The 25465-nt window shown below is 36.1% G+C and overlaps 1 protein-coding gene across 5 annotated transcripts in view; it reads left to right on the top strand.

The window, feature by feature from the left end:
• The window catches only part of LOC136033898 (serine/threonine-protein phosphatase 4 regulatory subunit 1-like), a 146633-nt gene that overhangs the window by 82741 nt on the left and 38427 nt on the right, over window positions 1–25465 (top strand). For all 5 annotated transcript variants that reach the window (XM_065714895.1, XM_065714894.1, XM_065714896.1 and 2 more), the window contains one exon: window positions 22026–22196. In XM_065714895.1, the coding sequence (XP_065570967.1) occupies window positions 22026–22196 (171 nt within the window). The remainder of the gene's footprint in view (window positions 1–22025; window positions 22197–25465) is intronic.

Consider the following 25465-nt stretch of genomic DNA (forward strand, 5'->3'; position numbering starts at 1 on the left):
CTCTGATCAGCGGTATAAGGACTTGGATGCGAATATCTTCCTTTTTTAGTGTCCTATCCGGAAGACAATTTTAAATCCAAGCATTGCGACAAACCACAAGCATTGTGGTTTTAACACTGATTTAAAAAAAAAAATCTTGTTGTCTTAGAGTCTTCCTAGTTCTCCTAATAAATTTTTCTGCTTCTCTGAAGACTAGTCCTAAGAGGGTTTATTTTTTCTTTTCCTTTGTTCTATTTAATCGTAACCTTTCAATCTATATAAATAAAAGTAGAAGGCTGGTGGAACATTTCATTACTACCTTTGCTGGTGATTACTGAATTTTATGAAATAAAAGGATAGGACAGGTAGATAGGAACTCAATAGAGAACGCGTAAGGTCTGCTGTGACTCGTTTTCAGGAGAGACAACAAGGTGTCAGATCGGCTGTCATATGGTCTTAGTCATGGTGTTATTAAAAGCAAAGGTACAATCGATAAAGCAAATTATCTAATATACCGTCAATAACAAACTGTATGTTCCGCTTTTGATTTTGGACCACTGTCTGATTGGTCTTTTTGGGTGCTTTTTATATGTCTCGGTCCTTGTAGCTCACTCGACATTGCTCCTTCAATTTTTAGCTTTGCTGATTTGAAAGACATGGGTAGTGAGATGTTTGTATTAAATGCATCTCATTGGCATGTCGTTCATCTCATTGAAGAACTATCCCCCCCCCCCCTCAAACTGCTCCTTGTTCTTTTTGTATTTGTGCAAAAATATTGAGTCCAGACAATTAAAGTATATTCAACATGAAGAATTATAGGCGATCAATCTATTGTTAGAGGAATCCTCATTTGAAGAACTACGTATGTTCGGGGTTTCTGTTTGTGAATAGACAGCGGCTCTCTTATGCCTACAAGTGTGAAGAAAAGAGTGATGTGTCCTAAGCACGAATCATGGCATTAAACCCCGTTGTCATAGTAATTCAAAGACCTATCACAGCCAGGTTTGATGCACAGATTTTTCGCTTGAAACTTTACAACTTTCCCACTTACTGCGGTTAGATATTTGGTTCCCACGATTTTGGTTTCGTTTGATATTCGAGTGCTTTATCAGTAGGCGACTAAGCGGTTCCTTTCTTCCCAGAATTGGAATTATGAGTTTTGCTATTCGTCAGAGCGGTTGTGGTGCGTTTTATTTCAGTTCGTATCACAGCCAGCTTTGACGAGTTAGCGGGACTATTGATTTAGTTCTTGTGGTCTTAGCTCGTGTGGATCGTAGTTCATTTTACCCATTACGCGTCTTTTTTCTTAGAAGTTGTGCATAGGTGTATATGGATGGTATTGACACTTATCCATGACACCTGAGGAAATTTTTGCCCGGGAAATGGGTGTACAAAAGCTCTAAAGGGCGAGAATGGGGGAGGGGGCTCTAAGTTTCAACAGGTTAAATTTAAAACATGCCATGTTCTTTTTCAAAATATTAAAGAATTTAAGGGGGAAACAACCGTCTTTCTCACCATGTTTGTTGGTTTTCCTTGTCACCAGTTGCTAACCCAGTGAATTTCAAAGATTTGGGGTTATCTTTGCATGTCATAACTAAACTCAACATTCCAATTGCGTTTTTTAAGATTTTTTTTGGATTACTGAAGAGATCGAACTCGATCTTTATGAAGATCTCACCTGCTAACTTGGGAATACTTTTGTATTCTTTTTTTCCTGTGCCTAAAGTTACTCTATTTTGCACTCTTAAACATCCTTTGGTTCCATCATTTCAAAAAAAAGCTATTATTATTTTTATCTACCATACATAGCCCCGTCCGTTCTCACGTTGCCCTTGCTTTTTTTTTAAGCATTTAAATATGCTTTTATTTCACTTTGTTGTAAGAGAAGTTAATAACCTTCGAATTGACCATACCGTGCATGATTTTCTGGCAATGAAGCTTGTTATTGCTTTGTGAATGAAAGAGTGGAAGGTATCGCGTCGGAATGGGTGTGGTCTGTAGTTGCTATCATATCACAGCCATTCTTGATGCGATTCTTTTCCACACTCCTTCTCCTTTTTTATTATTTAAGCCTGTTTAATATTTTTGATCTCCACATTTTACGTTTTTTCATTGAGTTGCTTCTTTCATCCAGTCGCCGCATGTTTATCTTCTTAAAGTTATATTATGCCATTTTTGGGGAGGTAGGGGGAGGTACCTTTTTTGTTCACTCACTCGCTAGAATTTTTTTCCTTTTTTAATGCGTGGAGTAATTTCTGTCAGTTTTAAACCCCTTTTAAGTTCTTGATTTAAAATATGCTTCATTTACTGATATTTTCGGAGTTTTATTTTCTTTTTAATTAGGGCGAAATTAAATTGATTTGGTCCCGCATTTCGTATGTTGATGCAATATGCATAAAAAATATTTTGTGTTCATGCATCTTACATATCACTGTTTTGCTGGAATTTATTCGAATACCTAGTTATCAAGTAAGAAATTCGGGGATTTGAATATTTTATCATATTTTTCTTTTCTTTTTCTTTGTTAAAGTTCAATAAACATAGTTAGGTTTTATTCCTTTGTATGGCATATTCATCATTGTCTATTTTCTTTTATTTAAGCATTTGTTGGTAAGCTAATAACATTTTTTCCATCTAGATTTTTTCAAATGCATTGCATTTTCATATCTATAACCGATAAGTTGTGTGAGAGCGTAAAATCGTCAATGTACGAGACGTGTACGCGACGACGGTGATGTGCTTTTTTTTGAAGATTTATAAAATTGCTTCTTTTTTTTAAAAGAAATCCCTCCTTTTTTATATAAATTTGGTGCTGGGACGTAGAAGGGTAGTCCTAGCGCTCACAAAGCGGTTGTGAGTATGTTTGTTTTTCTCATATCACAGCCAGCTTTGATGAGCGGAAGGACCTTGCCGATTTCGTCGGACCTTTAGCACCAATTTCTGTGATACAGTTAATATGATTTCTATTTATTTTCATATAAAATGAGAATTTCACATTTTTCCTACCCTTTAGGTTGTGTGTCTTGTGACACATTTGTGACTGTATTTTGACAAATATATATGAATTTAAGATTTATGACACATTTGAAAACTTAATTACCGATTTTTATATGAATTTTCGTATTAAAAAATGGCATTGAAAAAAGTACTATTTCAAAATATTTGCCCATAAAAAGAACCACGTAAATATAGTGATAATGGAATGTATGGCTAGATCCAGGACTTGTATTTAAGGGGATTGGAGGGACTAAATGCTTCGTCTACTTATCTGTAAATGGGAGGGAATCTCTGTGACGTATTTTGGGGTAAAAAATTTTATATTTGGTTCATGTTTAGATGGCCGTTTATCATGTTTAGATGGCCGTTTAAACAGTGAAAAAAAACGAGTTAAATAATGTTAAAAGTTTCTCGATCCTTGAAAAGAACGGCAGAAAAATATATCCTAATTCATCTTTGTTCGCTCCACTATAATATATTTTTTGGGGTGGGGGGTAGAAGAGGAACGAATAGGTGAATTATGTAAAAGTGTTTAAAGTAATACCAACATTCTCAGGATTTCCAAGCTTGAGAGAAATCCCTCCGCCCGGCGTGCGTGCTTTCGCTCGGATTATCCATGAGTACCTGCCAGGGGCACAGGTATCACAAAGAACTCCCGTCATTTAAATTGAAATAACGGTAAATATTACAAAATGACATTGAAGTTAAAATGGGATGTCTTTCAGGTTCGAGATTTCACCTAAGTTTTGGGCGTAGTTCCCAAAATTTTGAGTGGTTACAGAGGGAGACAAATTGCGAAGTATTTCTTGCATGGTACTGTAAAACACCTCATGACTTATAGTTAGGAATTGATCTATTTCGGCAGAGGGAAGTACTCACAACCTCTATGCTCTGTTGAGATGCTAATTTTTGCTTGTATCCAATTTACAACAAAAAAAATAAAGATTAGATGAGTTTTTAAAATCTTCATGGTATTTTCTGGTTGCTCTATCGGGATTTTACATTTCGCTAAGGGAAAAAATAATAAAAATCAACTAACCAAATGTATTGGTAGAACCTTTAAAAAAGGCTTTGCTTGAGTTTAAACAGTCCTAGAACCTTTTCTTTAAACAGTAGGAGGAAATGCTTTTCATGGTCGAGAAAAAGTAGAATTTTAGGGAAGACCTGGATATTATTCCATGTATCAGACATGTGATTGGGAAAGGGCGGTTTTTACTCTAATGTTTAGATTTTTATGCACTATAGTATGTTTTGCTAACCTAAAAAAAGGGGGAGAATATATAGATACCATGAATGTTCTATGCATACTTGAAGTATCCTAATTTTCTAAGTTGGATTTCACATTCTCGAGGTGTGAAAAGGTTCGCATATGTAAATATCTATTTCAGGGAAGTGGTTTAAATTTTCTCTCCCCCCCCCTCAAAAAAAGAGAAGAGTTCGGTCTTTAAAAGCTTGTAATTCTGTTCAGTATGCTCAGTATGGGTTTTTAAATGTTTTATTACTGGGTATGGATTCAATTCAAACAAAATGTCAGGATTTTTTAATTTGTTCCTTCTTTGAATTTTTTTTTAAATTAATGTTTCAGATGGCAATATTGACGCTTTGATATTCAGCTTCTTTTGATAATCAATGGTTAAAACCAGCCCCATAATTTCTAACGGAACAAATTTCATTTTCAAGTCGTCACTGAATTTATCCCGCCTGATTCAGAATAAGAGAGATTTTACCTCCCCTTCTGTTTCCACCCGTTTGATTTGTCCCCTCTTATTGACTTTCTAAAGCGCTGTTTTCTCTTATGCTAGGAATACTACGCAGTTACGAGAAAAGAGTGAATATAGTTTGAGGAAAATTGGTTTATACACGAGAGACATCTAGTCCTTCACTGCTGTGTTTGATAGATGTCAGAACTAATACGGATATAAATATTGAATATTCACAAGATAATCGTTAGTGTTAAAGGCACTTTGGGCTTCGAATAAGGAAGATCTATTTTTATCGCTCTATTTTATAATGATTTAAGATATTCGAGGTTTTTTTTATTAATCCACCTTTCTCACACGCTCATTATTATATACACATAATTATGGTATCTGCCGGTCCTTTTTTTTTTTTTTTTTTTTTTTTTTTTTTTTTTTTTTTTTTTTTTTTTTTTTTTTTTTTTTTTTTTTTTTTTTTTTTTTTTTTTTTTTTTTTTTTTTAGTGAACCTTCATTTGAATTTTGGAATCCTTCCTCCCCCTTCTATGTACAGACACGGGGACATGCATAATTGGTCTATCCCTCTTGATCTTAGTTAGAATCAGGTATGCCATGTGTGAAACACAGCTCGAAGATGTCTTTTACCTTGAAGATGCTTTGTCCAGCATGAAAAAAAAAAAAAAAAAAAAAAAAAAACTCAATTTGCACTGTATCCTTTATAATAATAAAATATTTAATCTTGTTTTTAGTCTGATTTTTTTTTTTCTATTTATCATAATTTCATATTTTCATCCATTTTATCTTGAAGTATATCGTAGTTGAAAATGCTTTCCATGTACGTGAATTCGAATGTTCCTATATAGAACGGAATCTTTCAACATTGTTAAAAGTGAAGGAAGTGTTTTGTGCTGCTTGTGATTATCTATAGTGACTACATTAAGCGTTTCGGACGCTGGCTCGCATCAAGACGGTTGTGATTCGTTTTATATATTCCGTATCACAGCCAGCTTTGATGAGCGCCAATTTCACGAGATTCATCGTTTAGTGTAAACATCCAAACGTCGTCCCCTTAGTCATTGTCTGATGCTGCAGGTTGCTGTCGTTTTTTTTTATAATCCCATTGTTTTTTATATAATTACAATAGTAGCCTAGTAAATAGCTATTCAGTGGAAAGTATTCAGATTTGGGGAAATTCATTTCGTGAGAAAAACTGTCTGCCTGATCCTGGCTGAGATAAAGTAACAATGATTGGTGTATCCTTAAATTGTTTATATTGTAGTTATAATTTGCATACTTTAGTGAAGTGGAAGAAAAAGCTCCGAAAAGGATGAACGTGAATTTTAATTACCGTCAGATTCGGAAACCCGACGATTTGTAGTAATTTAGACGCAATACTTACAAAAAAAGAAAAGTACTGTTATATTATTGTGCCCCAAATGTTCTTTTTTTCTTTGGGATCCGTCATTTGACTGAACTTCTAAACAAGCGTAGAACGAAGACTCGTTGCTAGTTAAGAATCTACTTCATCAATCGTAAAAATGCTCTGATCTGACCGTAAAATTGCTATATATGACGTTCGACAAAAAAGAAAAAAAAAGGACCAAATGGGGGTGATTTGTAGCCAATTAAAGAAACGAAAATACGTTATTTTATTCCTTTTTTGATCGCTGGGGAGGGATTATTGGAGACCTTTGCCGAAATGTCTACTTTGTCTCTTTTTTTATTGGTCGAAGATCGCCGTTGTCTGAATTTTTTTTTTTCGTTTCTTTTTTTTCGAGTCTCCATTAACCCCACATGGTGGTAAAAATGTGTTTTCTGTTTCGTGTTTGCTTAAATGCCTTAGCATGGAAACGTTCCGAAGAGTGTGTAAGAATGATTTTTAGTAAAATTGAAAAAAAGGGTTATATATAACCATTTTTTATACTTATTTTTCAGAAATTTTCATTGTGACTATCAAATTTTGAGTCATTTAAGTTCTTTAGAACTCTAGGGTGAAATAAAAGAAGAATTGAAAGGAAAGAAATTGGAATTTTCACTTGTATGATAGATTCCTTCGCTTAAGAAATGTGCCTAAAGAAAATAATAACATCAGGCAAATTGCCTGATCTTACTGCTTCATCTCGAAAGAGGAAAAATCAAAGAATCAAATATTTTCCTGTATTTTTTTTCTTAGGGGAAATCCAAGTTTGTTTGACATATATAAGCATAGTCTTGATACTTTAACGCATGCTCAAGTCCAAATAAATTACCCGTAACTCCAATCTCTCGCGGAGTAGAAATTCGTCTCTAGCTCTAGAGTCGATGAATGACTCGATCCCCATCGTTTTTCTAGTAGATTAGGTTCCTGATGACCATTTCAGGTTGTGTAGTATTCTGGCGTTTTATTTGAAGGACATAGTAGGGGGTAAGTTAAATCTTGAAAATACATCATACTCCTTTATAATCCTCGTGCATCTGGAGATTCCGTCAGAATCGCCAATAACAGTTCCTGTGCTTTGATGCTTTGATGATTGTTGATATAGCCTGAGTGGGGTATATCCCTATCGCTTTGGTAGTGGGTTCAATAGTTATCTCTGGAAGCGTGTCAGTGACATGAAAAAACATTTTCAGCGGAGGTTGAAAATAGTTAATCCTTCTATTAACAAAGAAATGACATAAAAGTTATCCTAGAGTTTATGGAAGGAAAAATGTTATGAAGAATGTCTTATAAAAACAGGTTCCTTGTGTCAGCTAATGCCTAACGTACAAAAAAGGCAGTTACCGTATCTTGATCCTTAACAGCTTCATTTCCAAAGAAGTAAAAACAAATTAAAAACTAAGCTAAGTTTAAGCTCGTCAATAACGAGTTTGTTTAACCGTTATTGTTGGCTCAGTAATACCAAATCAACTTGACAACCGTGATTTTTTTTTGTATATACCACGGGGGTATACTCAAGTGGAACTTCACATCTTTAGAAAATTGTGGCCGAAGACTTCTTTTATTGCTCAAAGTAGAAATATCTAAAAAAAAAGGTGGTGTCAAGAACCATGGGATAGCTAGAGGATTAATCCATTTAGCGCGAATCTGCTTATTATATTTAAGCCTTGACTAAGACAAGTCCCGCATACTCTTCTTACTTTTCCTGCAATGTGAAGAAAATGAATAGAAGCCATGTTATGCCAAATAGACATACCTAGGGACGCTAAGGAATCAGATACTGCAACTTCATAATGGCCAAGTTTAACTGCTCTAACGCACAGAGGCACTTTATATGAAAGGAGTGGCTGTATAAACTTTGGAGGGGGCTCAGTCGATTGCAAATTAGAAGTTCTAGTGTCGTTTGTATGAGTTAAGTGATTGGAGGGTAACAAGCCACCACCCACACCGTTCTCCCACATTCATTCGATCAAAATAACCGTAGATGGATTGGCAGTTTTTAAAAACTTTTTTTTACATTTTGGCCCAAAATTCTATTCTTCGATAGCCAGTGATCTGGAATGCCAACCTTCTATTAGATGTTTTTGATTTCACCTACAGTCTTCAAGGGAGCGGGTTTTATGGGACAAATCGTGCTCTTGGAGGTTGCCCATCCACACATCCCCTTCTGTAAAGGTAGACTTAGAAAATTTATTCCTTCCTTTTATGCACGACATCTTTTACAATAAAAGGTAAATTTTCACTTTTTCAGTATTATATTGAATACTTAATTAAAATAAACATTAAAAAAAAAAAAAAGGCTGAGTACAGATTCGCCCCCTTATTTCTTAACAAGAAATTACGATAAGCTGTATAATTTGGGTTTTGATGACACTTTTCGAGGTTTCAGCCCCCCCCCCCCATCTGTTGAATCCACGGATCCTCCACATCCCTTCAAAGTTGGCGTGCAACGATACCATGTTCTATGTAAGTAAATGAAGTCCAAAATGATAAACTCAGTCGCATGAACCATCTAATAGTATATAATTGTTTGTCTTGTATGGATTTATGTATACGTTTACTGACGGATGTGCCATCTTGCGGTAGTATTTTCTTCGGAAACGGGAATGTTATATACGTAGTTTTGTGACAATTTTACCCGATTGGTACTTCAGAATTTTTGATCGATGTCATTTTGACCTTATTTAGGCTAAAATTATTGTTTTATGGCTCGGAATGGCTGAAAAAGCGTTCTGTTGCAGCTCGACTTCCTTTTTTGTTACTTCGTATTGCCGTCGTAAGGGTATTTTGAAAGTTTTTCAAAATTATCCCCTTTCCTAATTTTCTATGGCTATTGATAAGATACAATTCAGGAACAAATAAAATATTTTTTTGAAAAACACTATGTTTCGTATTTTTGAGATACAGGGCTGAAACATCAGCTCCAGAGTTCTCAGACCTATTGAAATGAATTATAATATTTTTTTTTATCAAGAACACATCCCTTCTAGGATTTTCCCCTTTGTTAATGAAACTATGTAAATTTTATGCAAATACTAACTTTTGATTCTACTACTACTGCTAAACTCCAGAGTCTAGAAAACATCAGCTCCAGAGTCCAGAAAACATCAGCTCCAGAGTCCAGAAAACATCAGCTCCAGAGTTCTCAGACCTATTGAAATGGATTATAGCATTTTTTTTTTTCAAGAACACATCCCTTTGAGGGTTTCCCCCTTTGTTGATGAAACTATGCAAATTTTATGCCAATACTAACTTTTGATTCCACTACTACTACTACTAAGAACTCACTGCAGCACCAGGCCGCCTGAGCTCAACACAGCTACGCGCACTCCTCCGTCCCCGTTTATTCAAAACCTTCCTCTTTAAACCCTCCCAGGAAGTCCATATTTACCTTAAATCTTTCTTTGCGACATTCCCTCTTCCCAAGCAGAGACCACCTACTTTTTGTTTCGCCCTAAACGGTTAGCCGATAAGGACAATTTTTGGCAATCTGTCATCCTTCATTCCAAGAACGTGCCCTAGCCATCTCAACCTTTCTCGCATTATAGCCCTAGAAAGCGAGAGTTAACCACACTTAGTACAGCCTACTGTTGGAGATACGGTCAGTCAGTCGGGTACCCAAAACAATCCATTGGTAGTTTCTATTGAAACTATCTAGCAAATCTTCCTCTGTTTTTTCAGAACGTCCAGGCTTCAGAACCATTTTGACCACTGTCATCACTGTAGATCCCAATAGTATAATCTTTGTTCGCACTTATTTTCCTATTATTCCGAACCTTATTTTTTCAATTCTGAAAGAAACACCCGGGACCTCGGCTATTCCACTTTTTAACTTCTTCACTGCACCCACCGTCTTTACTAATTGAGGTAATTGAAGGTCCGCCATCTTTACCTACTTAGGTAATTGAAGCGGTCCACTTGCTCGATCTTCTGATTACCCAACATCACCTTTTCGTTTTCACTCATTTCTAACCTTAGCCACTTAATCTTCTTAATATTAATTTTAGAACCTATCCTTGCACCTCCGAACTCGCAAAACCTCTAAGACTTCGTTCATTTTACTAACACTTTCACCTATGAGACTTAGATTGTCAGCATAATCTAAGCTCAGGAGATTTATACTTCCTCATTTGACTCCATGTTCTCCCATTGCCTTTGCTATGCTTCCTAGGACAGATTCCATCAAAATGATCTATATAATTGGGGACAGAATGCATCACTGCTTAGTTCCTGATTATATACGAAACCAGCCACTAACCTTATTTCTTACCTTAACAGCAGCAATGATGTTCACGTATATGCCATTAATCACTTTAATGCATTTGTCTGTTATATCTTGCAGGCATAAGACCTTCGCTAAATTTCTTCTATCAGCTGAATCAAACTCTTGTTCAAACTCAATTTATCACCATGCCAGTACAATATTTTATATTTTGCCGTCGGGCTGCATCCTCCAGATCTCTGGTGATTTTGTCCATGTCCTTCACTTCATACTTCTCTACCTCATATTTAATGCTTTCTCTACTTACATTCCACTTAATTTTCATATTATCTATCACTCAAATAATTTTATTACAAGCCCCTCATCTCTATTAAAAATAAGCTTTACCATTTATATTCCTAGCTGCGTTTTTAACTTTCTTCCCTAAGACAATATCAGCGACTTGATAAACTACTTGCCTAAAATTAACGCATCTATCTTCTACATTGTCCAATTTTAAAATATCCAGTTTAGTATTCAATTGTTCCTTGAAAGTGTCTCTCAAACTCTCATCCTAGAGTCTACCAACGTCATAGCCTCCCGGTAACGTAGTTACCCTTTCCAAATTTCAGCTTTAAATTAACCCTATGTATTACTTAATGGTCATCCTTACTTTTAACATCAATAACAGCACTCCTATAGTTTGCAGTATTTTGTATTAATCCTTCTGTTTACAGTCTTCGGTTTTGTCTTCAGTCTTCTGTTTACAATAACATAATAAGGTTAGCTGTATTATCATTTCAATGCCATGTTAACATAATGACCATTTCCTGACCTAATACTGTATTGTTATAACTAGATTGTTAAACCTGCAAAATTGCAGCAGTCTTTAGCCATTGCTATTTTGTTTTCCTGCACCAAATATGCCTAGGCTAGGATATCATCTATCCCTATTTCTACCGACATGGGTGCTAAAATCTCTAAAAAAAACAAAACAAAAAAACACCATATTTCTACCTGGGACCCTGCCTATTTGTTTCTGTAGCTATAAGTAAAATATATCTGAGTCACTAATATCTCCGCCAGTCAGTTCTAAAGGGGCATATACCACTATGACAGATATTCTGCGGGAATTACAAAAATATTATGCTACTGCGGGGAGGCAACCCTTAATAGATAAGTTAGCTAGGAAGAGGTTTTTCAGCCTAAAAAAAATCACTAGTATTATCTATTAATCAGAATCCAGTGCAAATGCTGTGTCGTTTGTTAGGCTTCAACTTCTTCGAGGGACGCCATTCATCAAAATCACTCTGCAGTGCTGTTAGCAGTCACAGTTTTGGTTGGGAAAACTAGTGAAAGCTCCACTCTGATGCCGCTATATGGTGCTGCGCAAGCAAGGATTTTCCTGTCAAAGATAGGAAGTGAGAATGTAACTTAGCAGAGACCCCAAACCATCTCAGAGCACCAGAACAAATCCAATCTAAAAACAAACCCAGCTTATCATCGTCAAGGTACTCATCTGGGACTTTTGATAGGTGACATCAAATTTATTTTATTTAAAACGTTTGAAAACAACGCAATGAAGTTGATTGTTTCAGTTTCGTTCTATATTGACCGTCCATTACCGTGAATTGTTTGAAATTTTGGAATATAAAAAGCTTTTCCAGGCTTTGTGACGTAGTTACTGATGAATAGTGCCGAAGGTCAGGTACCCTTCGGGAGGAGAGGCGCTTGGCCTTGTTTCTCTAGCTTTTTTGCGTGCCCTTAGACGATTATCCTGGTGCAAAAATAATGTGAAAGTCGACCATATGTCTTTCGGACCCAGACCTTCGTTTCTCAGCCTGGTAGGAGGTAGTTGGTCAGAAAAATTAAAGGCTTACATATGGGAAAAAAATTACTCATAATTAGATTCCGGCGGAATAATTATTATTATTATTATTTATTGAAAACCTGTCTAGGTACAAAAAGAAAATGACGGAGCACTAAAAAGAGAAAAAACAAAAAAGCAAAATATCACTATACAACTATGACAAGGTAGCTGTAGTTGAAGAAGTTGGCTCCAACCATGTCTCGAAATCTTCTGGTTGTGCTTCTCCATAAGTTTAGCAACAGCTATTTGAAAATTGTTGATGAGTTTTGAATTGCTTGTCCAAGTTGGATATCTCAGTAGCTATTTGCGGAACGGAAAAAAGTGAGCGGATTTTCAATTTATCAACATTTGTAAGTCTTCTAGAAGGGTGTAATGTAGAGAATGGGGGGGGGGAGAGCAATAGTGTTGTACAGCGCTGTGAGATAACGTCGATTGAAACGAAGCTTAGCAGAAGCTATGGAAGTATAGGAAGCTGATATGCGGCGTTTGATGACCTCTGTTAGGAGATGACAAATATGAGAAATGGTATTTTCAATAGGAATACCAAGATAAACGATTTGGTCAGACGGACAGGTCTTTGAATTCCCAAGTACCATTCCATGAGGAAGTGGGCCTTTCCAGTTAAAAAGCAAGACGTCGGACTTCTGCAGTGTTAAACTCAAGACATGATCTTAAATATTTTGCTTGCAGTTTTTGGAAAGTTTCAGAAAGTTTGTCTAAAGTTCGACTTATGTCAAAAATATTATCAGCATAAGTAATTAAGGAGATATAAAGGCCTAAGGAGGGGATAAGTGACTAAACAGAATGTATATACAAATTCAACAAGATGCGAAATATAATTTCAAAAAATGTGTTAAAAATAGTCATCCATTTACTTGACCGGCGAGTCTCTGGCAATTAATCGCGACCCAGGTGGGGTGGAGGAGGATGTGTTGTTTGTTAAAAAGCAAGACGTCGGACTTCTGCAGTGTTAAACTCAAGACATGATCTTAAATATTTTGCTTGCAGTTTTTGGAAAGTTTCAGAAAGTTCGTCTAAAGTTCAACTTATGTCAAAAATATTATCAGCATAAGTAACTAAGGAGATATAAAGGCCTAAGGAGGGGATAAGTGACTAAACAGAATGTATATACAAATTCAACAAGATGCGAAATATAATTTAAAAAAATGTGTTAAAAATAGTCATCCATTTACTTGACCGGCGAGTCTCTGGCAATTAATCGCGACCCAGGTGGGGTGGAGGAGGATGTGTTGTTTGCTCTAATTTAATAATATGGGATGCGCAAACAAGTCATAAAATAAAATTTTGTCATGCAAAACAATGAATATGATGTGGTTAAATATTTTGTCAAATATTTACGCTAACTCAATGGCTTTTTCTTCTCGACAAGACGGTTCCAACTGTAGGTGATTGAAGGCAATGTCACCCCTGAAGTGGGTAACGTCCATTTTATTCCGTTATTGTTTTCGTTTTTACTTACTGGCTTTCACTACAGATCATACAGATCGGATACCGTTAATGTCAATAAAAATTTGAGTGTCGTGGTGGTAATTTTACTGCCATGACTAGTCCAGAACACAGGTAGAACCATTGTCTCGAATATAGTTCTAAGCGGGTCGTCATTTGAAATCTCTAGTAGTCGATGTTAGCCTCGCAAATTCTATGACATGGTCGCCTAGTTTGTTGACAAGTTTATCGCAGATATATTTTTCACGAGTTTGCGGGTCTCTGTGGTTAAGACGTAGCGCTAAGACACTTCAAAGCAGACAGGTTATCATGTACCAGCTGGAGGAGTGAATGCTATGCCTCGTCTAAAAGTCATGCAAATTTTTAAAAATGTCAAAAATATCTGTTCACACACCGTTCCCGCCACTCTAGTTTTGTTTTTTGTCTACCAACTTGACAACAGTTGTCATTTTACTCTTTAAGGGACAGGCTGAATATGTTCCAGAAAATATTTCGACACATGTCTTGTCACTGAACTATACCAGCGATGACTTCTTTTTCGAGAAGACTTTATAATGGTCATTGTAATTCAAAGATTGGTTGGTGTTTTTTTTATGACTTTAAAAGAGAAGGTACCTGTTCCGTTTTCATCTCATTAAGAAGCTGCTCAGAATAGCGCCAACGCGTGTTTGTTGGCAAAATTAATCAATGCACTTCTAGACTTCATCCTTGCATCCTTTGACCTGCTAGCATTTCCTGTGAATGATACAGTGTCTAGCTTTTTATTTTAGATGCTGCCTCTCTAGCCTGAGCAGTTAGCTCAGACAATCGTTTTGGTTAAGGCAGCTGCTCCGTCTAGTACAAAAAAATATTTTTTTTTTATCCTGACGTGTAACCATCAAGTGACTTGAACAAGTTACAAGCAAGCGTTCTTCTATGATATTGGTTGGCAAAAATAGTATAAGCAATACATGCAGATCTTTATCACAAATATCTCTAGATTCGTCAGCATAGAGTGCAAATCACGGTAATGTACTAATCCTCCTATATTTGTGCCTGAATATCTTCGGTTATTCTTTCATGTGCGTAGTCACGGTGTCAGTTGACAAAGACAGCTTCTTTTTAACTGCAATCTCTCTTAGAAGTTTACGGCAGATACCTTCCGTGGATATCAATTCTTCATCAATAGTGAATGGCTTTTTAACCTTCGCAATGCGGTTCGTCACCAAGTATGATTTTTTTTTTACATTCGGTTTATATGGTGTTCTGTGTCCTTCCCTTTACTTTCTTTAAAAATACTTTGGATGATTGATTTTTAACTGAGGCTGCTTGACGTTAAAGCGCAGCAGCAATTTTCAAGTATCCAGTGCCGTATTGAAAGTGATGTTGTTGCAAGTTATTTAGGGCAGGGTTGATTGTTGGAATCACCTGTTCCGATAAGTCAATATTTCAGTCAAGTAAGAATCACGGTATTGTCTGTTGAATTTGTTACGCTTCTATGGCGTGAAATACCCTTCTTCTGTTTCTTCATCAAGTCTTTTCTTTTCCCCAGGGAAATTTTCTTGCGCCGTCTGTTTTGTAATCATTTTGACTAATTTATTGGTTAGATTTGAAGGCTTAAGCGACTGAGATGTAACCCATAAAATAAACATAGCTGAACTCAAGTAACCCATTTGGACAAAAATAAAACAGTGTGCATGCGCACCAAACAGTTAAACATCGAAAATACCTATAAAAAGAGAGAAGTGTGTCACATTTTCTCCAGTGGCTAGAGTTCAACCGCCGCTCAGTTCGCGGGTCATCTCTCTTCCATTGAAAGTCCCGCATCACCAAGAGCATTATACTACAGTAAATAAAGCGGAAGTCATTTAAAATTTATTGGATGATCCTTTATCATTTGATCCACGGACTGACACCGGTCCCCAACCTGAAGGTTAAAGTTAACTGGTTGACGTAAAATCTAAGAAGAAACATCAGCATATAGAGTTTAATATTTTCAAATTCCATCATTGTGTGGCAACTGATGTTGAAAAAAAATAAGTGACCGAGGTCGGGGTTTTTAGCTCAGAAATGGAGAAATATAATTTCGTAAACCACATTGGCCTGTCATAACAAAAATTAAATTGGACTAAATATAGAGAATGTTTTGTTTTTTTAGTTTGTTTTTAACTGAATGATCTCTTCCTCATTTTATAAAATATTTTTCTGGGTCTCTTTCTAATTTTTCTGATAGCGCCGAAGAAGAGGGTTGGCTGTACTCCCAAAATATTCGCTTTGTTTGTCTAGTATTTTGTTGACCTTAAACAAGCCCATTCTTGATCTTTATTTTTTCAAATTCGTTTTTGTTTCAGAATAGTTTGTCTTTTTGAAGCAATTTGTTTTGTTTTAAACATTACAGCGGCTAAGTTATCATCCTAAATAGAAAATTATGAGCAAAAATGTTGATTATATTTTATTCTAAAATCCATTAAAAAATAATTCCTCAGCATTTTCATTTTTAAGAATTAGGATAAGCAAAAAAAAAAAAAAAAAAAAAAATCAAATAACGTTTATTAAAGACAGAATAGCCAAGTTGAAAACAGACACAACATTTCAAATTCAAATCAGGAATTATTTTGAGCGAAAATGTTCGCTTTTCAATGTGCTCTTGTTTTGCCAAACTATTGGAAAGAACCAGTTTCCTTTTGAACATATCTATTTTACTATTGACCAAACGAAATATTAAGACAATCAAGAAGACTAAAATGTCTACCACTTAGATGTATTTCCCATCTTTTGTTCCCCTGACAATGGCTCTGCTAAATAAGATTTATGTTCTCGCAGAAGTTACGTCTCTCAGTTCAAAAAGCGTACAAGACCCTTGTCTATTGATAAACACTTCAGTTCTGCACGGTAAAGTTAAACAAGGTAAAGAATGACAGAAAAACTCACATGAAAAGAGTCTTCAAACATTAATGTATTTAACTTTAGCTAGGACTAGTAACTCAAAAATAATAATACTAAGGAAATAACAAATAATACGATAATGAATAATAAAAAGACACAAAATATGTAACAATAATGCATATAGCCAAGGTAAATGTTCATAAGATAAAATTATTATATGTCTACCTATTATCTAAAAGGGGGCTCATACATTTGAAAGGATCTTCCAGAGTAGTGAGGAAATATTTATTTCATTAAACTATGGAACAAACTTAGGTCTTCCATGAAGATATAATGTCGTGGATGTTGGGTGTAACAAAAGTTTGGGTTTAGTGTATAACTGGTCAGACCGGCCTTAGACTTCTCAGATAGATTTAATCAGTATTTCTATTTCCATGGATATTTTAGAAAACCAAAGACAGTTAGAATTCATTGGTTGTTTTTATCTGCAGGAGTGTATACAATATTCCTTTTTATAGGGGGATGAAGGAAATTATTTTTGGCGAAAATGTGTCTATTTGTTTCAAAACATGCACAGGAAATACTCATTAGTGTCTCGAAATTTGAAATGGTTTCTGTGTGCCTCTTTCTTCAACTGAATAAATCACCAAATTTGTCAAAAGTAGGTTTGGACCACAAAGTTAAACTGTTGATAACCATTATTTTTTGATGTTGTTTCACGGTGCTTTACACCCAATGAACTGAATCACGTTTGGTAATTTGAACTGTTCGTCTTTGGATTCTCTTTTCATCTTACTTCTCCTTTTAAGCTGACAAAGTGGAGGGTCGTAAGATAGATGGCTCCAAACTGAATATGTCTCGCATTTTTGTTCTCATCTGTCTAAGTGAAGTTAGACACTATATTAGTTGTTATTTGAGCTGAATTCAAGCGTCTTGGGAATATCTTGTGAACAGGGGCATCTATTTCCATCAACTAAACGAGGTCTGAATCGAGAAGCGACTACATAATTCGAAGAAAATTTGGCAAGGATAAGCAGAAAACCTCTTGCTGTCCGTTTTGTGAAAGAACACTGGTCTACTATATAACTAAAAAAGCCTGTAATAAGTCATCACATAATAAATGTGATCGTGGTGCGTACACCTTTTAAGGAGACCGCAATTGAGGTATCATTTGAAAGCTATCCTTATTTTTCAAAAGAGAATGCCCTTATCAATTTTTTCCAAGACTAGCCAGCTGATTACTGAAAGAAAATAACAAGGTTTCTGCTAAAATAAAATAAAAATGCCAGTACGCATGAATAGCAGAAAATTGCTGGTAATTTTATTTTATCTTTCCGTTATCTATGGCTTTCGTTTTCGAATTTCGCCTGAATGAAGACTAAAAAACGAAAACGGCTCTGAGTTGATAGTATATTCAACATCGGTATACCAGAGGATTATGGTATTGCCCTAAGTTGCTTAGAGTATAGTTTTTTATGGCACTTGGTATTAACCAAGTGACATCTAGCGATCGCAAATTCTGTCGGTCTGTCTGTCCCGGTTTTGCCACTTTAGGCACTTCCAGCTAAACTAGGACGATTAAATTTTGCAGGCGTATCAGGGGCCAGACCAGATTAAATTAGAAATAGTCGTTTTCACGATTTCACCATCTGGGGGGGGGGGGTCGGTTAATTCGAAAAAATAGAAAAAAATGAAGTATTTTTAACTTACGAATGGGTGCTGGGATCTTAATGAAATTTGATTTTTGGAAGGATATCGTGTCTCAGAGCTCTTATTTTAAATCCAGACAAGATCTGGTAACATTGGGGGGAAATGGGGGGAACCTAAAATCTTGGAAAACGCTTAGAATGGAGGGATCGGGATTAAACTTGGTGAGAAAATTAAGCAGAAGTCCTAGATACTTGATTGACATAACTGGAACAGATCTGCTCTGTTTAGTGAAGCTTGGGGGGTGCTGTTAATTCTGAAAATTAGAAAAAAAATGAGTTAACTTACGAAGGAGTGATCGGATCTTAAAGAAATTTGAAGTTTGGAAGCATATCGTGTCTCAGAGCTCTTATTTTAAATCCCGACTGGATCCGGCGACATTGGGGGAATTGAGGGGGGAACCTAAAATCTCGGAAAACGCTTAGAGTTGAGGGATTGGGATGAAACTTGGTGGGAAAAATAATCATAAGTCCTAGATATGTGATTGAAATAACCGGAGCGGATCCGGTCTCTTTGGGAGAGTTGGGGGAGGAGGGTTATTTCTGAAAAATTAAAAAAATGAGGTACTTTTTACTTACGAAGGAGTGATCGGATCTTAATGAAATTTAATATTTAGAACTCATTGGCGAGTCGGTGCTACTGCTCGTACTAGGACGATGAAAATTGGTAGGCGTTTCAGGGACCTGCACAAATTGACTTGATAAAGTCGTTTTCCCTGATTCGACCATCTGGGGAGGGGGGCTGAACGGAGAGGAAAAATTAAAAAAAAAGATATTTCTAACGAGTGGGCGATCGGATTTTAATGAATTTTGATATTTAGAAGCACCTCGTGTCTCAGATCTTTTATTTTAAAACACGGCCGGCATTAAGCCTCTGATTTTCCTCTTAAATCAATTTATTGATTCTTAGAATTTTGCTAGACCTCATGCCATATGAGCTCTTGGCTCTTCCGACCTCGTCAGAAGTGCCATATGAGCTCTTAGCTCTTGTTTTTCTTTCTTTTTTAAAAATTAAATCCTGAAACGAAAAACGTTTCCCTGTAAAAAGAAAGGCATACTTAGCTTTGTCTTTGCCGAGAAATGTCCTTACAGTTAAGATAAAAGATACCCCAGTCTATCATTCAGTACAGTTAATTATCTTGATGTAGCTGTAATAGTTAATGAATTGCTTTATCTGAAGCTCGTCGTGAATCTTAACTTTTACTATCTTTTTTTATTTTTTTTTACTTAATCCTGGCATTTTCCTAAACATACAAAGCTATTGTTGTCAAGATCTTTCAGCTGTCTTGTTAAGCCTAGCTCCAAGTACATCGGCACCAAAGTGATTCTTGTCTATAAAGAATGAAGAATAACATCTTGTCACCTGGAAGCAGAATTGGCATATTAGGCTTTTTTTTCTATTTTCTTTTTTTTTTAGTGAAATTGAGTTATCAGTTCCATCTAGTGTGAAATTTGATGCTCTTTCTGAAGCTGAACTCCGTTCTAGCGTATCGCACTCCCGTGCAATTCTACAAGTTAAAACCGTTTTGACGTAACTTGCATTAATTTCATCCTGTTGCATTTTTAACTTGCGCATCAGTTTTGTACTTTTAACAGAGGACTTTTTGATGTATTTGCACATTCGCCTGTACTTTTTAGAAGAAAAGGTTTAGAAAACTTAAAAAAGTAAAAATTAGTAACATAAGATTAAATAGAAAATTGTCTGCTGCTTTTGAAATGTGGGGAAACTTCTGGAAGATGCTGGAAGGTACGTATGATGTCGGAAGTTTCAAGTTTGGGCTAAATAGGCTGGAGAACTCCCCAGCCTGGCATTTGCATTATAAAACTAATGAAATCGGGACAGACATTCCCTTAGACAAAAGCAATTCCAGTCCGTACAACTCAGTAGAATTACAAGAGGATGTGTCACCCTTCAACACTGCATCTAGGCTGAAAAAAAAAACGTTAATTATGACATTTAATTGCACCTGTTTCTTAACATTCTTTTGTATCCATTTTTTTAATATATCATCTGAATTCCTTTAAAAGTTTTTACTTGGTTTGTACTCACACCTTACTGGTCAGTTTTACCGTAAGTCACACGTTAGGTGTTTAGCACGCTTGACTCAGTTTTGATGTATCTGACAAGTTGAACAACCGTTAAAACATAATTGACGTAACAGTATTTTGGCAATTTATTATGCCGAAACTGTTTGATATTTTGCTTGGAAATTTTCACCATTCCTTTATAATGGTATGCTTTTCAGCGTTTAATTTTTTATGTTTTTTACCCTAACCATTTCTGATCGTAAATCTTCACTTGCGCCAATTCTACGTCCTGGTGACAATCTCTTTGTCTGGCGACCATTGTGCCTTTTGCTGGCCACTTTCTTTACCCAGTGGCCTCGGGTAGCTCTGACATGCGATTAGCATTTCGTATAACTGTTTTGAGTCACCATAGATAAAGCTGACTATTTTGAAGTCCTCATAGATTACACGTTTACATCCATACAATTTTATTTTGTTCATCACTAAATCTATGCTGCCATTTTGATTTAGTAAGCAAGTGGTATCTAGCTGAATGTGCTGATATTGAGCAGTAAAATATATTTTTTGCTTCACTTGCAGTTATCAATAAATAAACCCCAGCCCTCTGGAATGTATTCCGGAATCCTCTCAGCTGGAGGATTCTAAGATCATGGCAGAGTACGAGGATATATTCAAAAGAGAAGGAAGGCAACAAGTCCGAGTTTGTTGTATTTGTACTATATTTACTATTATTGTTTTGATTGGCGCCAGAAATCTTGACAATGTAAAAATGATAGTTGTTACCGTTGTTTTTGGAAGATAACTGGAAAGTCGGGAAAATCACCTGTTTCTCTCTTTTGACGCGTAAGCCTTACACATGTACAGAATATGCCAGGTTGATTAACATAACGCCTTCATTAAACATTGTCCTTTCTATACAATTTACAAGTATAAACCACATAATTACAGTAATGTAATTGATTACAACATAACAGTGTGGATATTATTCAGCCTTTTACAACTGAATCCTCGAGTCTGTTGTGTGATTTCCACACACAAAGGAATACAGATGTTTTGGCTACATACAGGGAAAAAACAAGCAGAAGCCAGGACGTTGACAGTTATCGCTTGTTCTGTATTCTTGAGGGCATAGTTTCAAAAATAAGCTTTGGTCAGAACGTAGCTGTACCTGATAGGGAGATGCTGATGTCAAATTTTGAATCATCATGACCGAATACAGTACTTTAAAAAATAAAGAAAAGCCATAATATTTCATAAAACCAGCAAATAACTTGTTAGTGTTGTTCACTTACCCAGTTTTCACGGAATATACCACAAAGATTTTTTAGCACAGTATCGCATTACCTTGAATGTCGACATTCACCGATGAATGTTCAAAATATCTTTTTTTTTCTCCTTGGATTTAGTCAGCGTTGCCAGTTGAATTTTTCAATTTAATTCAAGGTTTGATGATGACAGGTTAGCTTAGGTTATTAACCAATTTCTGATTTGTAAAGCAAATTTAACCTAATCAAAGCTAACTTAATCTAACATAATCTAACCTAACTTTAACTAGTACCATCATAGCTTGCAGAAGACTGAAAAACATGACGTGCAAAGCTAATTGAATCCAAGTAGAGAAAAAAGAATTTCGGACATTCACTGGTGAATGTCGACATCAACCAAATTTTCGGACATTAACGGCAATACATATATTGAAATTAATGAATGTATCGGTTTCATCCTTCATAGATATTAGTTTTTTTTTTCTTCCTCATTCCTTGTATCTTATAAATGTAATATTGTGTCATTTCTTTCAGCTACTATGTCGGATATCACCGCTATTAGGACGAGATATTACGTTAAGACACTTTCTTGAAGAATACATTTGCTTATGCAATGATGCCTCTATGCAGATTCGCAAAATATGTGCCTCCAGCTTTGGAGAAATGTGTTCTGTAGTTGGGGGAGATGTCGTCGAAAAGGAACTTGTGAGTACTCCTGTCATTCTCTTGTCAATAACCCTTGCAAGATCAGCCACAGCGTTCAGTTAGAAACCGATAATTTCTATAAAATATTTTTAAATTTTATCTTTGCCTGAAATTTAACTTGTACTTGATATGGGTATACATTTAAAATGTTTTAATCATAGAGGGACAAAAGAGGGGAAAAGAAGTATTTGGAAACTGTTGAATATTTTTATTGGGGGTGTAATTTTTTGTACCATGGCATAGAGATGGTAGTTTGTAGGTTGCATTGATATTTTGGTTTTCTCTGTTTCTTAATTTTCTATACTGTCATTTTTCTTTTGATTAAAAAAAAAAAAAGCTCGAGAAAGTAAATCGCTTCGTGTGGCATACTTTCTTTGTCCTTGAGGCTGGGCAATCATGCAAGGATATCAAAATTTTGGAATACTTTTTGCTGCAATCACCTAATATTTATAAATAAATATTTATTTATAAAAAATATATTTATTTATAAAAAATATATATTTATTTTTGTAAAAAAATTAATGAAATGTGTCCATTCCGTTAAGAAAGCTTCATCTCTTGCACCACATTTTTTTTCTTGTTTTCCTCTTTTGTTTTAAGCTCAATTGTCTTCCTGTTTCTTGTAAAGCAGCCAAAATTTTCTTTTCTTTTGCATTCATAGCTTTTAAAATTTGGGGTCCGGAGTTCAGTCAATTTTATTGACCAACTATCTAATTTAAGATTTATTATGTGAAAGGGCTGCTTTTTTTTTCTTAGCACTGTTTTTTTAGCTGTTCGTAGCTGTTAATTTTTACAAGGAGCAAAAAGCCTCATGTGGTCTCATTTAGTTCTTTTAAAAGGGTAAATCACTTTTTTTTTTTATGGCATTTGGTTTTCAGTACTTCCACTTTCTCCGAAAATCTAGAGAAATCCCCGAAAAAAAAATGACAATCCCCGAAAACTCCCCGAATTTCTTTCTTTTCTCTTGATCTACCCGAAAATACAGTTATTGAAAGGCTCACAGTTAGTTCCACAACTTTAATACTGTTTTACACCTTTATATTATGGTACGCTGGCGAACGTATGGTATTGAAAACTCTATTTTGCAAACCAAAATGGGAATGAAACAATTGGATGCGGATTCCTCCTCTTATTGTGAATATAGTAATGGCAAAAATGTTGTATATGTTAAGGCTGATGCAACTGCCAAAGAAGAAGCTACCATTATCTCTAGACTTCCAATTTAATAGTAAGCCAATTTTGTCATACTCTTCTAATTTTTATAGCTGCTTATCGTTTTTAAATCGCTCATTCCTATTTTGGTTTCGGAACACCAAAAACAGAATACTTTGAAGTGATTTTCATTGCTTTATTTTATATGATAATAGACCAAATATCTGATGATTTTGTCTCTATTCATCATTTAAGGTTCTTTGTAAATATGGCAGTCATCGGAGATAGTTCATGGTAACAGAATGTTACTAAGGAGCAACGTGGCTCAATAGCAGTGGCGGTTCCACGGGAGGGGGAGCGGGGGGCGTACGCCCCTCGCGTGAGGTGGTAGATTTTTGGTTGCGAACGTGTGCTCTGGTTTGGGTTGGGACGAAAGTTATTTGTTTTGTAACTTGTTTTTAATAAGTTTTTATGGCACTTGGTATCTACCAAGTGACATATTGCGATCGCAAATTCTGTTCGTCTGTCGGTCTCTCTGTCCCGGTTTTGCTACTTTAGGCACTTCCTGGTAGACTTCAACGATGAATTTTGTCAGGTGTATCAGGAACCAGACAAATTTAAATTATAAATTGTCGTTTCCCCAATTCGACCGTCTGGCGGGGGGAGTGGGAGGGGACGGTTAAATTGAAAAAATTAGAAAAAAATGAGGTATTTTTAACTTACGAACGGGTGATCGGATCTTAATGAAATTTGATGTTTGGAAGGATATCGTGTCTCAGAGTTGTTATTTTAATCCCGATCGGATCCGGTGACATCGCGGGTGGAAAAAATAATCACAAGTCCTAGATACGTGACTGACATACCCGAATCGGATCCGCTCTCTTTGGGGGAGCTGGGAGGGGAGGGTTAATTCTGAAAAATTAGAAAAAAATGAGGTATTTTTAACTTCCGAAGAAGTGATCGGAACTTAATGAAATTTGATATTTGGAAGGATCTTATTTTAAATCCCGAATGGATCCGGTGACATTGGGGGGAACCTAAAATCTTGGAAAACGGTCAGAATGGAGGGATCGGGATGAAAATTGGTGGGAAAAATAAGCACCATACCAGAACGGATAACCAGACATAACCAGAGCGGATCCGCTCTCTTTGGGGGAGTTGGGGGGAGGGTTAATTCTGAAAAATTCGGATCTTAATGAAATTTCATATTTAGAAGGACCTCGTAACTCAGATCGTTCCTTTTAAATCCCGACGGGATCCAGTGTCATTAGGGAGAGATGGGGAGGGGACCGGAAATATTGGAAAACGCTTAGAGTGGGGAGATCAGGATGAAACTTGGTGGGAAGAATAAGTACAAGTCTTAGATACGTGATTGACATAACTGGACTGAATAATCTCTCTTTGGGGGAGTTGGAGGGGGTGTTAATCCGGAAAAATTAGAAGAATTGAGGTATTTTTAACATAAGAACGGGTGACCGTGCGTGAGGTATTTTTAAATTTGATATTTAGAAGGAACTCATGTCTCAGAGCCCTTATTTCAAATCCCAACCAGATATGCTGAAATCGGGGGGGGGGGGTGGAGGGGAAAACCGGAAATCTTGGGAAACGCTTAGAGTGGAGAGATCGGGATGAAACTTGGCGGGTAGAATAAGCAAATGTTGTAGATACGTGATTGATGTAACCGGACTGGATCCACTCTCTTTGGGGGAGTTGGGGGGGGGGGGTAGTTCAGTACTTTGTCGAGTTCGGTGCTTCTAGACGTGCTAGGACGATGAAAATTGATAGGCGTGTCAGGGACCTGCACAAATTGACCTGATAAAGTCTTTTCCTCGATTCAACCGTCGGGGGGTTAGGGGGCTGAAGGGAGAGGAATAATTAGAAAAAATGAGGTATTTTTAACTTACGAGTGGGTGATCGGATCGTAATGAATTTTGATATTTAGAAGGACCTCATGTCTCAAAGCTCTTATTTTAAATGCCGATCGGCATTAAGCTTCTGATTTTCCTTTTAAATTTATCTATTGATTCTTAGAATTTTGCTAGAGCTAGTGCCACATGAGCTCTTGGCTCTTCCGACCTCGTCACAAGTGCCATATGAACTCTTAGATCTTGTCTTTT

The sequence above is a fragment of the Artemia franciscana genome, chromosome 12 (assembly GCF_032884065.1).
Source record: "Artemia franciscana chromosome 12, ASM3288406v1, whole genome shotgun sequence".
Taxonomy (NCBI): domain Eukaryota; kingdom Metazoa; phylum Arthropoda; class Branchiopoda; order Anostraca; family Artemiidae; genus Artemia; species Artemia franciscana.